Source organism: Calliopsis andreniformis, chromosome 3 (genome assembly GCF_051401765.1).
Source record: "Calliopsis andreniformis isolate RMS-2024a chromosome 3, iyCalAndr_principal, whole genome shotgun sequence".
Classification (NCBI taxonomy): Eukaryota; Metazoa; Arthropoda; class Insecta; order Hymenoptera; family Andrenidae; genus Calliopsis; species Calliopsis andreniformis.
The window spans coordinates 21,252,353-21,268,554 of NC_135064.1; the positions used below are offsets into that span (position 1 = coordinate 21,252,353).

The following is a 16,202-nucleotide window of genomic DNA, read 5'->3' on the forward strand; positions in this document are numbered from 1 at the left end:
TAAAATTTGGTTTAAAGATGAAAATGTTATGTTTTGTGTTGTTATTGCTTATCTAATGTATAATTCTAAATCAAACCTTCGTTTTATTGTAATACAGAAAAGACGGCAGAATTTTGATCTAATAGTTAAATAACAAAATGACAATGCATCACAAATTACCTATTCGTACTTATGAGAGAAAAAGATGTAAACAAGTAGTAATTCCATTGGAAAAACTACATATATCTGAAATAAACAATGTGTGCAATGCAAATTGTATTTCACTTAAAGGAGATTCGAGTACAACTGAAATAAAGGAAGTCAACGATGACTCCTGTCGTGATCCTTTCGATACAACATTTGATAGACTTGCTAAAAAAGCAAAGTATGAAATTTTTATTTCAGTTATCATGTCTTCAGGCATATATTTTTAATTGTTTCCATTTTACAGAGCAAAAATTCAAGCATTAAAAACATGTAATAAAGTCTCTACCAATGCGAATAACAGTTCTGACTATGATAGCAGTACATCTATTGTAGTTGATCATAAAAATGATTCATTTCATGATTTTAAGTTACCTAATATTAGTATAAAATCTGTTGAAAAGAAGAAGAGGATACGTAAAAAGCCAATAATGAAAGTTGTGAAGAAAACAGTTAACAAAATAGATAAAAGACAGCGGAAGGTAAGGTCTATTGAATTAATAGCAGAGTAAAATTGTATTATAAAAGAATGCTCTGACAGTTATAGAAAAATTATTAATAAATATATTTTACTGATAACTAGGTAAAGAAGAATACATCCCTTAATAAATATGAATCATCCAAAAGCAGAAACAAAAAGAAAACAGTATTTGCTAATTCAAAGAGTGATTCTTTGCATATTTCTAACATTGAGAATGATCACAATGTTAATAACAAAGCACCAAAGAATTATCCTAATAAGCAGTACATATTAGAAAATGATATAAATCAATGTTCTGTACTCCTAGATGGATATAGTTTATTAGAGTGGAGGAAAAAAATGTACAATGGTAAAAATAATTCATTAAAAGAGACTCAAAGAGACATATCAGAAAATTATAAAACATTAAAATGTACTGAAACTATTGAGTCAAACATTGACAGTTTAAAATATAATAATCTAAATGTGAAACACTGCTTTGTTAGAATAGAACAATTAAAAATAACTTCAGAATCAAAACCATTTATGTTTGGTAAAAAGTGTACAAATGTAATTAGTAGTACACCAATTGGTAAACCACTAAAATCTGTGAGGCATTTAATTTCTGAGACATCTTTGTCTCCAATACGTATTACATATCCTGAGCAATCAAATGGACTTGCACTACATATAGATAATAATTCAGTTACTATAAGTAATAGTAGGGATATAAATCCCTTAAAATGTAAACAAGTAAAAATAGATTTGGGCGAAAGATGTGATTTATTGAAAGATTCCATACGTAAAGAAGAGATTTCAGTATCATTAATCTGTTTAGAAAACAGTAATTGTAGTAAATATAGTTTAAATAAGTTAGAGGACTCTGATAAAAGAAATAGTGTTTTATTAAATGTTCATGACTGTTCTCTTAATAATATTAATAAAGAACAAGGAGAATTGACAGAAATATCATCCAAGAAACATCTAGAATCTACAAAAAATACTTTAGTAACAGAGATTAAAAAGGATGATGTAAAAGATAACGTATCTCTTGTATCAACACAGAAACATCCAGTATTAGATACAGTAGAGAAGAGACCTTATTTAAATTTTTCTGTGGATGTAAATAGATCACATTCTTTATTTCAAGATACAGATGAAAGTAATTCTTCATTATATCAAGGCAATGCAACAAAAAGAACAAAAAGATCTAGTATAATAAATATAACAAACAAAGAATCAGATAATGAAACGTGTTCTAATTCTGTTGAATTGAATAAGTCAAGTCCGAACATAAATAATAATAAAGTAGAAATAAGTGAAATGACTCCACTTAAATTGACAATCTTAGATACTTCATCTAGTGATACAAAATTAAAAACTGAAGAAGTAGATTTTAAAATTTCAGTTAGTAATGATATCTTATTGAGGACAAATAATTCTTTTATAAATAATGACAATAATTGTAACATGATTGAACCTTCTGTAGTATTAAATCAGTTGCAAGATCCAGTTAGAATTACACGAAAAAGAAAACAGTATTGTAAATGGGAGCTTGATTTAATTAGTATATCAGAAGATCATATTGAATCCAAAAAAGATCAGGTATATTCAGAAACAACAAGTAAAAGTATAAAGACGAAATTACCTAGGAAGACATTACAACCTTTAGAAACAATAACTGAAAATCCTATTAATAATAGATCTAACAAAATAGAGAATGTTCTGTATTTAAAACCAGGTAAATCATGGGCAAGGTCATTATCAATTTTGAATAATCTAAAATATGAGTCTAATTTAGAAAGATTATCTGTTGGTAAAGGCAGAAAATGGAGATTCAGTGTTCAGGACATCTTAAATATGCAAAAACAAGGTAATTCTACAACAAATTAAAGTTATTCTAAACAATTTTCTTTTCATTCAAAACTTACAGTTTATTATTAAGAATTGCATTAAACTTGTTGCAATATGAAGTAAGTTTTATTAGCTCTTTGGAAATAATTGAATGTCAATTTCTTTATATCTGGTAGAGCAAAATTTTATTTGGAGATTTATTAACCTGTAGTAGTAATTTTTCATAGGTCTTATACATTTTAATTTGTAGACATTTATTTATATATGTATATACTAATTTAAAAAGAATTTTTTTTAATGTTTACATTTTTCTATTAAAAAGCAAAAAAATGGAAAAAATATAAATGGGTAGGTTTGAAATTAATATATGACAAATAAAACAAACTGTATAGCAAAGAATGATTGAACTTTTTGCATGCGTAGGCGTTATTCAAAGTTGTGTAAGAAAAAATGAAGAACTAGAAGAAAATAACGAAATAATTGGTAAAACACAACAAGAATTGGCTAATAAAAAAAGCAGAACTTGTGATTCTACTAGCCTTGGACGTCTTTCAAGAAGAATATCAGTTCGTGTTGTCCCAATTCATAAGACTATAAAGTCTGTAGAAGATGCTCCATTCCTTGAAGTTTATGGTATTATTCCAGTAAAGGGTAAACGAGTTTCATTAATATGCAGTGAGTCAATTTTTGTATGAAATGAAACGGTAATCCTAAACTATTTTAAACTAAATTATATTATTGATTCTACATATTTTGATGCAGATCGACAAAAATCATCACTGTGCAATATTCAAAATGACGATACCAGTGGTCATGTTATTGAAGAACATATAGTTTCACCAGCAAAAGAAGTAATTCTTGAAAGATGTTTTCAGAAAGATTATATACCATTTTCTATACATTTTTCAGATTCGTGAGTACATGCATTAATACAATATCAAGAATATTTTATAGATATTAATATGTATAAATACCTTAAATTAGGTATCTAGAACACTGTCGAAAAATTGGAGAAGGTGTATATGGTGAAGTTTTTCTTTATGAACATGAGAATAAAAAATCTGTCATAAAAATTATTCCCATAGAAGGAAGTGAACTTGTTAATGGGGAACCTCAGAAAAAATTTCACGAGATATTATCAGAAATTGTGATTGCAAAGTAATGAAAAATTTTAATTCTAGTATATAAAAGTGTAAACTGTAATACTAATATTTATACAATCACGTTTTCAGAGAATTGCATAATCTAAGGTTTAATACAAAATATAATACTGACGGATTTGTAGAGGTAAAAAACATTAAATGCATTAAAGGAAAATATCCAGAAAAATTGGTAGAACTTTGGAATATTTACGATGAAGAGAAGCGTTCGGATAATGATTGCCCTTCAATGTTTAACGACGATCAATTATTCATTGTTTTGGAACTCGGTCACGGTGGAAAAGATTTAGAAGCGTTTGTATTCCAAACAGCCGAAGAAGCTTATGTTTTATTCATACAGGTTTATTGCTTTAACATAATAACTATTGTAAGTTTAACGTGTCTTTTTATATTAACTTTTGGTAATCATGTTACTTTATTTCTTATAGGCTGCATTAGCATTAGCAGTCGCAGAAAAAGCTGTTGAATTCGAACATAGAGACTTACATTGGGGCAACATATTGATATCTCGAACAAATGAGTCCCATATATATTATAAATTGGGAACTAAAAAGATAGCATTACTTAGCAAGGGTGTAAAGGTACGTGAAAACAATAAATTATTTATCATTAGTATAAATATGGTTATATAAGAAATAAATACACTAACATGGAATAATGTTTAAATGTTTATAAAAAGTTGTGGAAGTTAAGTGTTGTACACAGTGCAATAACTGATAATTAAATCATCATTTTTCTTGAAGTGCATTAAAACATTAAAATTTTTCTTTCAGGTATCTATCATAGACTTCACTCTTTCGAGAGTAACATATCAAGGGTGTAGTGTATTTAATGATCTCGCATCAGATCCTGCACTTTTTACAGCTCAGGGAGAATACCAATTTGAAATATACCGTTTAATGAGAGATAAAATTAAGTAAGTACAGATATTTTATATTTGTAAATAATAATAAACTATTAACTTACTTGTATGTAATTTTTAGAAATAATTGGGAAAGATTTGAGCCATACACAAATATTTTGTGGTTACATTACACATTAGATAAAATGATTACAGCTGTTAGATACAGAAGAAAAAACTTGAAAATTCATAAAAACGGTTTATTAAAACTTGAAGAATTGAAAAGTGAAATTTTGACATATAGTAGTGCCTTTAATTTTGTAACAAACTGTGATAAAATTGACAGCTTGCTGTGCACTAACATGCAACCTGAACTCGCATAGGTGTAAAATGGAAACTCGCTTATTGTATAAAAATATAAATTTTTTAATGAATGTAGCGTGTAAGTCTTTTACAGTGTTCATAAGAGTGTTAAACAAAATTTGTATCTTAGCTCTAAGTCATTGCAATTTTTGTATACACTTTTACATAAATTTAATTAAAAACTGTATTTTTTTAAAAGAAATACGAGATATGTATATTAGTTTTTTCAAATTAAATTTTAATATACAAATTGATATAATTTTGCTCTTTTATTTTCATTTATTTTGATTGTTTGACTTGCTTGAAAACAGATCTTAAAAACTATCACTTTAATTATATATAAACTGTAATAGAACAAAAACAATATCGAAAACATTACAACAGTAAAAGTCAGAATAAAAAGCATACAAAATAGATACATTGCACTCTTTACAAGTTCTATGTTTGTTACCCTTGTAAAGGAGCAAACAATTTTTTAAGAGAATTAATAAATTCCATTTTAAAAAATTCATCCAAACAGATAGAATTAATCTCTAGAAACGTTCTTTGGATACTCATAAGTATTACTCAGTTTGTGGTATGCACTACACTGATTAATAAAATTCCATCTTTGCTGATCAAACTACAAATGAAAACATATATTACTATAATAATGAAACGTGAAGTTTGAATAAATGTAGTTTAAATTACAACTATTTCGTTTGTGATTATAATCTTAAGAAATCAAACTTACAGTATTGTCTCTCTCTATCTCTTTCTCTTTCTCATATGGTTTTTCTAATTTTGAAGGTCTTTTTTCATCCTTAGAACATCTGTAATATAAAATCACTGTAGAACTTAGTAATTTTTTATTCTAATTAATGGAATTAACATATTACCCAAAATCTTGTCTTAAGTTGAATTTACTATCTTGCATTTGTAAAACTGGATATTCCGTTTGTCTTAAAATGGTAAACTGCCATTGATTTTCTAGATCTGAATCAGATTGTTGAGTTAAACTTGATAACATAATTGGTTTGAAATGATTACATTATTAAAATATTATTTTGTTTACCCATCTCACATATGTTTTTAGGCGAAATCTGCATCTTATTGCATGTTTTATTAATGTCAGTATACAATTCATTTCTAAAGTCATTCTCGTAAAAATGTTTGTTTTCATCTTTCCTATGAATTAAATTTCTGTTACTGTCTATTATCACACTTATTCGATTATAAAGTTCTGTTAGCTCATTCATGCTCAGTGTCTGCAAATATACAATTACCAAATATACAATTTATTAGTTATATTGCTATTATGTGAAAATACATGTTCATACTTGTAGCCAATTTTCCGATTCAAAAATTCGTTCATCCTTTATAATGTCTTCAAATCGTTTCTGTAAAGTTTCGACACTTTCTTTATGCCTTTTACAAAGCGCATTTAAACTGCTGTCATAGTTCCTTTTCATTAACGTTAACTTATCTTGATACCCTTCGATTTCAGACTGTAGAAGGATTTTGTTAATGTTAAAATTAAATAATGTAAAATATTATTATAACGATAAATAATCTTTGTTTAACAGTATTTAATAATAGTTACTTTAAGGAGAGTACGAAGATGAGCATTTTCTTGCGCCAAACAATTTATAGTTTGTTTAAGGTTCCTTATTTCAGAGTCCCTAATTTCTATTTCCTCCAGTAACTTTGTAGTTTCGTTTTGATTTCTTATTCTTAAGCTGTTATTTTCTAACAAATTTAATGGTCCATACATCGCATAATTACTCTGATACATCTCATTCTTGATATCTCTGTTACTCAATAGCTGTTGTTCTTGAACATCTTCAATTTCATTTTCCTTCTTTTTGGAGTCTTTATTTATATCATCTTTTGCTGGTTCTATTTTCTCATCTCCATATGCCTGCAAACAAAATCAATGCATTATTACTAAATAAAATGTATAAAATTTGATAGGAAAAGTATCTAAGAAATTATTTTACTAACTGAAATTTTATTCTTCAATGTTTCGTTAGATTGATCATTTGATAAATTTTCTAAATCAAACTGTTTCTTAAGAATTGATAATCTTTCATGTATCTTATTAGAAAGTGTATATAAATTGCTTCTTAATTTTTCATCTAACATTTCGTTACACAGTTTCATTGACAATTCAGAATTCTCATTTTTCCAATATTCCACATTCTTCCTTAAATTTTCATTTTCACGTAGATATGAATCTAAATTATTGTCAAGTCTTTTATTATCATTTTGATTATTTACAAGCTGTGTTTTCAAATTACTAAGTTCGGCTTTTAATCTTCTCTCGCTTTTGTCTAATTTCACAAGATCTTCCTGCAACATGTATATAAGCTCAATTTTATCGTTTTGCTCAGTTAATGATAAAATTGTTTGGTTCATTTCTGTAATTTTATTTTCAGTATTTTTTAATTTTTCATTCAGCAGTTTATTTTCGTTTTTCAGTTTTGTAATTTCGCAACGCTTTTCTTCCACAGTATTTTTGTATTCAGTAACTTTATATGACAATGCTTCATATTCGTCTTTTATATTTTTTAAGTTATTTATGGTTGCATCATTTTTTGCAATAACTTCATTTGCTTGTGTGAGCTTATTTTTTATTTTATTCTTTTCAAATTCTAGATGATGTAATCTATAAATAAAATATTATTAATGCATAAGAGGAAAGAATATTAACTAATAATTATAAATAGAAATCATATTACTCTTTCTCCATTTCCTTTATTTTATTCTCCATATTTGTTTGTAAATGTTTAGTTTCAAATAGGTCATCGACTTGCTCTGATAAAAATTTGATTTCTTCATTTTTTGTTGTTAATTCCTGTTTGTATTGCTCCTGTTCTTTTAATAATCTATTTTTAATATTATCAAGATTCTTATTTTGTTTTCTCAATTCATTGCACTTTTTATCATATGTAGACAACTCGTCTTTAATTGTTTTGATTTGTTCATCTAACTTCAATATAAGAGTATCTTTTTCATCAAGTTCTGTAGTCATCTTTGTTAATTGTTCTTTAATTGCAGCATTTGTTTTTGATTCTTCTTGATTCAAACAATCGCCTTCTCCTCTACATGCTAAATGTTGTGCCACTTCTTCCTTCAACTGAGCAATTTCTATGTCTTTCCTTTGTAGCTCCTTCTGTTGTTTCTCTATTTCTTCGGCTAGTTGTATACGGCGATTTCCAGCACCTTAAAGTGACATGTTTCATTACTAAAAGATAACTACTTTAAGGATAATTATCTGTTCTACACTATGATAAAAACATTGAAAAATTGTACCTTGAACAGCTATGTTTATTCTATCAATGCATGATCTAAGATGTATTTCAAAAGCATGATTAATCTGCTTGTCACACGAATCTCTTCTTTCTATGTATAATATACCATCTAGTAGTTGACAATGAATTGTTTCAATAAACTCATTTATCTTAGTTTGTATATGGAACAAATCGTTAGGTAGATCTTTCATATGAGAATTGCACTTCTCACATTCCTCTTTGTATTGATTATATAATTTAGAAATTCGTTGTTTTCGCACTGTTATATCTAATGGAAAAAATAAGTTTATGTACATTGATAGAAATTTAACACAAACACAATTTGATATCACCTTGGGAAGTATTAATAGCTGATTCTATATCTTTAAGTAGTTCATAAAAGTTATAAATTTGTTTCATCATAGAAGGACGTTCTATTTCTGCATATACTTGTAACTTTTGATTAAGGTCATCTATCTTATTTAAGGAATGTGTAAACAGATCAATAATTTCTTTCTCTACCTTATCCATACCATTTCTTCTATTCAACTTCAGAATATAATTATAACATTCCTATTAACAAAATAATACATTTGTTTTATCTTGGACAATAAAACTAACATGTTATTCTATTAGGTTTATAAATATTTACATTATTAGTAATTCTACTTAATAAAGCTCTACTGTTAACAGAATTCGCAATATCTTGAAATTCTAGTTCGTTTGTATTATTCTCATTCTGCCTTATATCCAATACAATTATGCTCTCTTTGCCACCTATGCAAATGAAATGGTCATAATATAAGTTTTACTTAACACAAGAATAGTATGTTATATATGACTGTACATATACATAGTTATAAAGATAATCGTACTTGGACTTTTTGAATCGGTTTCAGATTCATAGTAAAAGTCTTCAGAGAATACTTTTCCTAAATTTTGTTTCATATAAACTAGCTGTTTATCGCTATCTAAATGATGTTTTAAATCTTCTATTTGCTGTAAAAGATTCTGACGTTCTGTTTTGTAACTTTGAAACTTTGTCATCACGACATTTATGTTGGACAATACATTATTTGCTTCTTCGCTAATGTCCAAGTCACATTTTGAACAACCGCAAATTTCTTCACATGATCCATTAAATTCTTCTAAAGTGTTCAAAGTATGTTTTAAATTATTGAAGAAATCACTGATTTCTCGTTTTATAGAAGTTAATTGTTCTTCATACTGAGAGATTTTCATAGTTTTATCATGAATCTCAATTTTCAAATTTTCTAACATACATTTCGTTTTCTTCTAATTATGGTCACAGTGTAAAACATAATATTTAATTAATAAAGTATGTATAATAACAGTAAATAATTAGAAAGTTAATCTACCTGTTCATCATATGTTACTGATGTCTGTTCAATTAGTGTTAATAATCGCTTTATCTCAGCTCCCTGATCTGCCAGCATACAGCTTTGTTCTTCAACTTGTTTTTCAAGATCAGTTTTTTCGTGTAACATGTTTTTTAGTTGTTCTACGACTAAATTGTAACTTTCAGCTTTTTTAGCTACTTGTTCCATATTTTGCAATTTCATCTATAATAAAAAACGATTTCGTTACCTGCAGGCAATAATTAATGTATTAAATATATGTAATACTAACTAAAAGTGAATCTTTTTCCGTTTGCAACATTTTCACTTTGTCAATATATAATTCTAGCTTTTCAATTTTCTGTGATTGTGAATCATAACTTTCACACTTTGTCTGTAGTTCTTGATTAAGCTGTGCTATTAATTGATTACAACAATACAACTGAAATGGAAAAGAAGTCGATATAATTTAGAAAAACCAAGGGACAACTGATGCGTATATTACTTTCTCTTGTAAATCTTCTATTTCGCAATTACGTTGATGACCAAGCTTCATAAGTGTCTCATGTAATGTCTATGTCAATTATGATACATTAATTAAGTTAAATATTTTTCTAAAATATACTTAAAATTCGATGAAAGTAATACTATTTTATGCACTTGCTTTCAGATCCTTTTGTTGGATGCTTATACAACTTTCCTTTTCTCGTAATAAAATCTCTAAATTTGTATTTATATCACGTAACTCTTTCAAGTCAGCGTCTCTTACCTTTATGATAAATGTAATTACACTAATTAGAATTACACATATAATGAAAGTATAACTAGAACAATGATGTAAGTGTATCATCACTTCATACACAGAGTTCATTCTTCAGGACAATGATTTCAGAATCTTTCTCAATAATATCTCCCTTATGAATGTTACTGCGAATATCAAAGTCTGATTCAGTGTCTATATCGCTATCAGAGTCTAACAGAGTTATTGTATCTTGTATACTTTCGCTACAAGATGCATCACATTCAGAACTCTGTCCGTCATGATTAATTGTCTGCAAACTGCTTTTGTCAAGATCTACGTCACTGTTGCCCTCACTAGATTTGTACATGAATGATGTTTGTGACATTGCCTATATATAAATGTTTAGATAAGTACACTGTTTAGTTAGGGAAAGCAGTAAATGCGTTCGTACAGATACAGTTATAACTTTGTTAAAGCATTTGTCATCTTGTCCATCAAACTGTACTCCTACATCATGTGTTTCTTGTTGAACCTGCGATTAAATATCATTGGTAACATGAATAAAATCGACTGACTTATTGTTATGATTTTCTTACTTGTAAAGCTACATCAATATATTCTATCCAAGATGTGGCCTTTTCATTGCAATTCGCTGCAATTCAAAAAGTAAATTAAGATTGAAGAAATCGAAGAATTTACAAATAATTTTTTATTATACCTGTAGTGGGAGGTAATTTACGAGGAGACATAAACGATGACAGTAAAGTATACTTATTTGAAGATGGATCCGTATGTAATACATAAGAATATAATTGAGCAGATTGAGCTGGTACAATTACGCCGTCATTTTTATTATTTTGGAAATGCTGTTCTGGAGATATATGAAGAGGAAAACATGAATTTGAATTTATCGTGTTAACTGATTTACTAATATGAAGAAGTGCATCTTGCAATAAAAGGGAGGAGTCTTTTGTACAGTCACCCTTTTGCAATGACTGTTGACTGTGATCCTACAAGAAACAATATAAAATTACTAAGCAATTATATAAATAGTTAAATACACTAAGCAAATTACTCACAGGAGTTTCTAATTGCTCCTCTTGTGTAGAAGTAAGTTTGAGACTTTTATATTTTTTTAATTCCTTTTTAGCCACTTGGAGTTCAGTTTGTGTTCGTGAATTAAGTCGAATTATGTTATCAACCAATACATTAAAAGGTATAATTTTTCCGAGCTGCAGAAAGAAATTATAAAGATGAAGTATTTTTCTATAAATTGATACATCATAGAGTTGAGTGCATACTGGTGGATCATGTTCGCTAAGTTCTCGAAAGTAGCGTGAATTCTCCAAAGAATTTGGACTCCAGGCTCTGATATCTGAACAAGAATCATGTAATTTTAATCGACCTTCCAATCGTTTTCTTGGTAAAACATAATCACCATATGTCAATGGTATTCCAGTGTTTGGTCTTCCAGCTAAAAAAATTCGAGGACCATGTTCTACATAAGACATATTGTTTGTCTTGATTTTTACACGATGTTAGTTCTATCCAGTTCACTCATTTATCATTAATATGACAAGCATAACTGGAAGAGTTTAAAAGTATCATTAAATGTATAATTTACAAAAATACAGATACAGATACTCGCATGTGTCATTTCTATTTAAATGTCATAGTAACCAGAAGAAAACAATGATTAGTAACATAAAAGGTGACCAATGAAGTTTATACATTTATACAATAAAATATTTTATTTTATAAGCTGCCATTAAAAGAGTTATATTATTACAAATAAGTAGAATATTTTGTATTTTTGGAACGTTTTACCAGCACTACAAGATATACTTAGAGGCGCGTTATAAAGTTTTATACGTTGTAAATTACATATGATATAGAAATCATATCAGAATAACTACATTTCGATTAAGAACTCACAAAAATAACAAATTTATTTACTAATATGTGTATACTTTCTTTAAGTACAAAATGCTATCAATTTATAGTAATAAAGTATATCCTTTTTAAAGAAAATAGTTACAATTTTTCAATCTTCCTATTATAACTACTGATTCATTACATGAATTTGTAAGATAAATATCATTCTTACAAAATACTTCGTTCTCATTTCCATATATACTCCACTTGTATTTAGAGTCGTCAATGTGAAATACTCTAAAAAATTATTGAAAATGGTTTGAATAATCATAAAACCACTTTTTTAATTCAGCAACTAAAATATTTTAAGATGAAAGTTGATTTATAATTGTGTTAAGTAAAATCTTTATCCCTTCTTTTATGTACACTTGCATTCTTACTACTTTTTTTAAAGAAACATCATTAAACAATTATGAAAATGTTTAAGTGTATAACTACTAACGCTGCGATACGTTCCTGTTAAAAATAATAATATACATAGAATAGCGGAATTCCGCATATTTTTTTTTGCACTACAAAAATATTACGTAAATGGAATGCGATATAATTTATCACAATCCAGTTTTATAGTCATAGACGGAACGACGAAGGCACGAATATGTAAAGAAAATATTTTACATGTATATAAATATGTTTTGTATCTTTTAAAATTCCTCTTATACCTAAAATTTGTAAAGTACATTATATTTCGATAATCTAGCGCTCAATTAGATAACAAATAACATTTATAAAAATGGAATTAAAATTCAAAAACTTCAACACTCTAAACATGCAGCGGAATAAACAGAATACGTACACGAATAGACGTGCCTGAAAATGCATTATAATAAAATAATTCCTACTTTGCATCGCTGCAAAAAATACTTGGAATGATCTACACACAAGGCCACTTGATTTTTCTTTCCTATTGTGTTTGATTTTAAATGAAATGTTCGTATTAGCATTTCACCTTCTTAGAATTACTCTTATATACATTTCTCTTCTCGAATGGAGGTCTCTATTTATAATGATAAACTAAATTATTAAACTTTAACATCTGCATTATATACACAAAAAATTCATCAAAATCGATTGAAAAATGCGTGTATTACAAATGTACGGAATAAAATCTTAATAAATGTAATTGTAAATTATGTTTCGATGTAAATATCAATTAATAAAAATGTAAAACATGATTTAATAGAAGAAAGAAATTATTATACTTGAATTCTTATCTTTTGTCGCAGTCCATTCCATTCTTATTTAAGTACATTTTAAGTTTCAAAGATTAAGTACTACAAAATATTTATTTTTTTAATACTTTAAAATCATTGCTGCCTTCCAATAATACTTTTATACACAGTCAATATTCATATCACTATTATTTTAATGGATTGATGATTATGTACTTTGTTTCAATAGTTCACTTACAAAAAATTAAAGAATAATCCTGCACTAAAATCTTGTTTTAAGTTGAAAGAAAATACTGTGTGAACGATTTGAAACAAAATAATAATAGACCATAGTTTTAACTATGTTATCTCATTTTATCAATCACTTGTGATTGTAATACTTTTTGCATGTTGTAACTTCTGTTGTAACTTGAAGTTTGTAACTTCAACCTTTAAGAGAATATATGCTTTTTTTTACTCTAGCTCAATATTAATTCAATTGTTTAATATGTAAAGTATTTCCAGTAAATTGTTTTATACTTCTTCACTTCAAAAAGTGTTTTCAATTGTAAATTTTTAATTAAAATGGGTTTAGTGAACGATATTTACTAATGATTCTCAATATAATTACGGTTAAAAGCGTTGGTGTAAATCTTTTGTAAAAATATAGTTTTCATATAAATTGCCTGTTTAGTTCGTTCTGCGTCATCATGAACTAAATTGTTATTAGATTACTGAAATTATAACCACATGACTTTTGCTAATTTTCGTTTGTTTCACGCTGCTTCAACTTCTTATTGTCATGTTGTATTTCTATACTTATCTCTAAATCTCTTCTTTCTGTAGATTAATTGAATCCCATTTACTTGAGCAAGGTGAAACACAAACTGGAATTCGAATAACGTGCCATTTATAAGTGTAAAACACCTTGATCGTGGTTGAAATGATTTTGATGATGGTGGTGATGGTGATAGTGATGATGTTGGGAAGTAGAAGTTGTTGCATCATCTTGCAATGTTACACCAGTTAAATCCACTATTTCGTCTGCATCTTCATCACTACCAGTAGCTGCACTTTGCATAGACTGATGACTTCCAGAAGACAATTGACTATTACGTGAAAATGATCCTCGTCTTGGAGCAGCTAATGCTGCTCGTTGATTTGCAGGTTTTACAGTGATTATGAGATTTGAAGAATTTGCAATCATCATGTCTGTGACCTGTTGCATGAAATACACAAGGTAAAAAATTGTATAAACACTATAAGTTATTTGTTTCAAATAACCCTGGTTAATAGCTACTAAAATTAATGGGTACACTAACCTGATCAAGAGTTTTCCCTGCAACTTCTATACCATTTACTTCGAGAACTTCGTCATTCACTGCTAAAAGACCTGTACTTTCAGCTAAACCACCTGGTACCAATCTACTGATAAATACACCTGGAACTTTTTCAATACCACCACCTGCAGAAGGTGGCAGTATTCGAAAACTTTCTCCATCCTTAATGTAAAACCCTAATGGTTTGTCGGATCCATGTTTCAATAAACGAACACGACGACAAGTTTCTGGTAATATATCTACATCTATTATTGCTGATACCTAACATTCAGAAATAAAACTTATATTATAAATATATTTTGCATTCAAATTTAAACACTGTGAAATCAAAGAAGCAGGACATACCTGCCTAAAATCATGTGGATTAGATATAGCCAATGACTTTGGTTTTCCAGGTGTTCCACCAAGAATACTCGATATTAAATTTTTTGGTTTCATTGTCCCATATCCATTTATGTCCTCTAGTCCGTCGCCTATCGTATAAAATAACTGAATTTCACATGCAAACATGAAAAAATCCTAGCAATACTACATTAAAAAGCTCAATAGCTATTTGAGAAAGAAAAAGACACAAAAATAGATAGAATAAAATTTTTAAGCAATGCTTAGAACTAAGATCCAGCAATCATTTATAACAGCTATCTTACCCTTTCTTTGTATAAGAATTCTAAGAAGTGGTTTTGCTGCAAGTAGGGCTCTAGCCAAATTGTTGTCATTATTAATAGGCAATAAATCGCCATCAGTTGGATCCGTGTACCAAATAAGGAAACTCAAATCTGGGCCTATATCATGTCGTTCAGCCAATAATTTTTTGAAGTCCTCATAACTAATAGCTTCATTACGGTTAATTGAAAATCTTATAATATCTGCATCAAACTAAAAATGGATATAATTAAAATTACCAGTGAATTATTGCTAAACAATGCTAAACAACGAACTTGAATGTATCAACTATATAAAAACATTTAATTTTGTTAATTGAATGGTTCAGATGTAAAATAAACTATATCGAAAGTATTAGAAAGTAGCTTACTTTGCTTTTCACCGCGACAATACTGCTGTCAATTTGATGATGAAGTTTGCTTTTAGACATGATTTTTAATTCCAAAACAAATCACAACTCTTAAACTATTAAGACTCACACTTCGACCGACAGAAGTCAGCTAATTTGTATTATTATCAAATAACCGAAGTTCAGTTGCCGTTAATACGGTTTAATGTAGCCACATTTTGATAGAATGAGTGTGAACACGACGACGTGACGTCAAAAGCACCTGTTTGGTAGAACGCACTTGGTCTAGTCACAGTAAATTTTCAAGTAAGAAAACGCACGATTATGGAAATCGACACCAAATACTATAAACATCGTCATTTACCACAGGACCTCATAATAAGAATATAGTGGACGGAATACGAACACGTACTATATCCTATTATTAACTAAGAAACTTTCCCAACGACAGTCACAGTTTGTTTTCACAGTTCATTCCAATGCCTACCACCATCCATTTTGGCATAGAAGCAGTATCATGAAACAGATCCC

The 16,202-nt window shown here is 28.2% G+C and overlaps 3 protein-coding genes across 5 annotated transcripts; 1 reads left to right on the forward strand and 2 right to left on the reverse strand.

The window, feature by feature from the left end:
- The first annotated feature begins 70 nt into the window (after nt 1-70).
- Haspin (haspin) lies at nt 71-5,083 on the forward strand. The gene is made up of 10 exons (XM_076375218.1): nt 71-364; nt 431-665; nt 767-2,516; nt 2,921-3,172; nt 3,260-3,410; nt 3,482-3,655; nt 3,730-3,997; nt 4,086-4,238; nt 4,431-4,573; nt 4,641-5,083. The coding sequence occupies exons 1-10, from the start codon at nt 138-140 to the stop codon at nt 4,879-4,881; spliced, it is 3,594 nt and encodes a 1,197-aa protein (XP_076231333.1). The 5' UTR covers nt 71-137; the 3' UTR covers nt 4,882-5,083.
- Nucleotides 5,084-5,086: 3 nt separating this feature from the next.
- On the reverse strand, nt 5,087-11,744 carry LOC143177344 (uncharacterized). The gene is made up of 16 exons (XM_076375219.1): nt 11,535-11,744; nt 11,313-11,465; nt 10,952-11,243; nt 10,830-10,885; nt 10,685-10,765; nt 10,352-10,621; nt 10,156-10,260; nt 9,997-10,065; nt 9,784-9,933; nt 9,513-9,716; nt 6,444-6,761; nt 6,181-6,348; nt 5,916-6,108; nt 5,740-5,836; nt 5,595-5,673; nt 5,087-5,483 (listed from the first exon to the last, which is right to left on the reverse strand). Exons 1-16 carry the CDS (start codon nt 11,742-11,744, stop codon nt 5,388-5,390), a joined length of 2,541 nt encoding a protein of 846 aa, XP_076231334.1. The 3' UTR covers nt 5,087-5,387.
- A 250-nt stretch (nt 11,745-11,994) lies between these two features.
- On the reverse strand, nt 11,995-16,140 carry Par-6 (partitioning defective protein 6). 3 transcript variants are annotated; one of them, XM_076375295.1, is made up of 6 exons: nt 16,044-16,140; nt 15,693-15,933; nt 15,307-15,535; nt 15,005-15,132; nt 14,642-14,920; nt 11,995-14,538 (listed from the first exon to the last, which is right to left on the reverse strand). In XM_076375295.1, the coding sequence occupies exons 2-6, from the start codon at nt 15,750-15,752 to the stop codon at nt 14,230-14,232; spliced, it is 1,005 nt and encodes a 334-aa protein (XP_076231410.1). In that variant the 5' UTR covers nt 15,753-15,933; nt 16,044-16,140; the 3' UTR covers nt 11,995-14,229. The 3 variants fall into 3 exon arrangements, with proteins under 3 accessions (XP_076231410.1, XP_076231409.1, XP_076231408.1); XM_076375294.1 differs by having other exon boundaries at nt 15,693-15,956; nt 16,036-16,132; XM_076375293.1 differs by having other exon boundaries at nt 15,693-16,126.
- Nucleotides 16,141-16,202: the final 62 nt, after the last annotated feature.

Excerpts from the sequence above, each read along its gene's own strand:
- Par-6 (XM_076375295.1), bottom strand. The coding sequence starts at position 15,752 with ATGTCTAAAAGCAAACTTCATCATCAAATTGACAGCAGTATTGTCGCG. Across the intron at positions 15,133-15,306 it reads AATTCTTATACAAAGAAAGG|GCGACGGACTAGAGGACATA; the intron begins GTAAGATAGCTG and ends TTTATACGATAG. Across the intron at positions 14,539-14,641 it reads CAGGGAAAACTCTTGATCAG|GTCACAGACATGATGATTGC; the intron begins GTTAGTGTACCC and ends TTCATGCAACAG.
- Haspin (XM_076375218.1), top strand. The coding sequence starts at position 138 with ATGACAATGCATCACAAATTACCTATTCGTACTTATGAGAGAAAAAGA. Across the intron at positions 365-430 it reads AGACTTGCTAAAAAAGCAAA|AGCAAAAATTCAAGCATTAA; the intron begins GTATGAAATTTT and ends TCCATTTTACAG. Across the intron at positions 3,998-4,085 it reads CTTATGTTTTATTCATACAG|GCTGCATTAGCATTAGCAGT; the intron begins GTTTATTGCTTT and ends TATTTCTTATAG.
- LOC143177344 (XM_076375219.1), bottom strand. The coding sequence starts at position 11,744 with ATGTCTTATGTAGAACATGGTCCTCGAATTTTTTTAGCTGGAAGACCA. Across the intron at positions 6,762-9,512 it reads CAGTAACATATGATGAACAG|GCATATGGAGATGAGAAAAT; the intron begins GTAGATTAACTT and ends TTTTGTTTGCAG. Across the intron at positions 6,109-6,180 it reads AATCGGAAAATTGGCTACAA|ACACTGAGCATGAATGAGCT; the intron begins GTATGAACATGT and ends GTATATTTGCAG.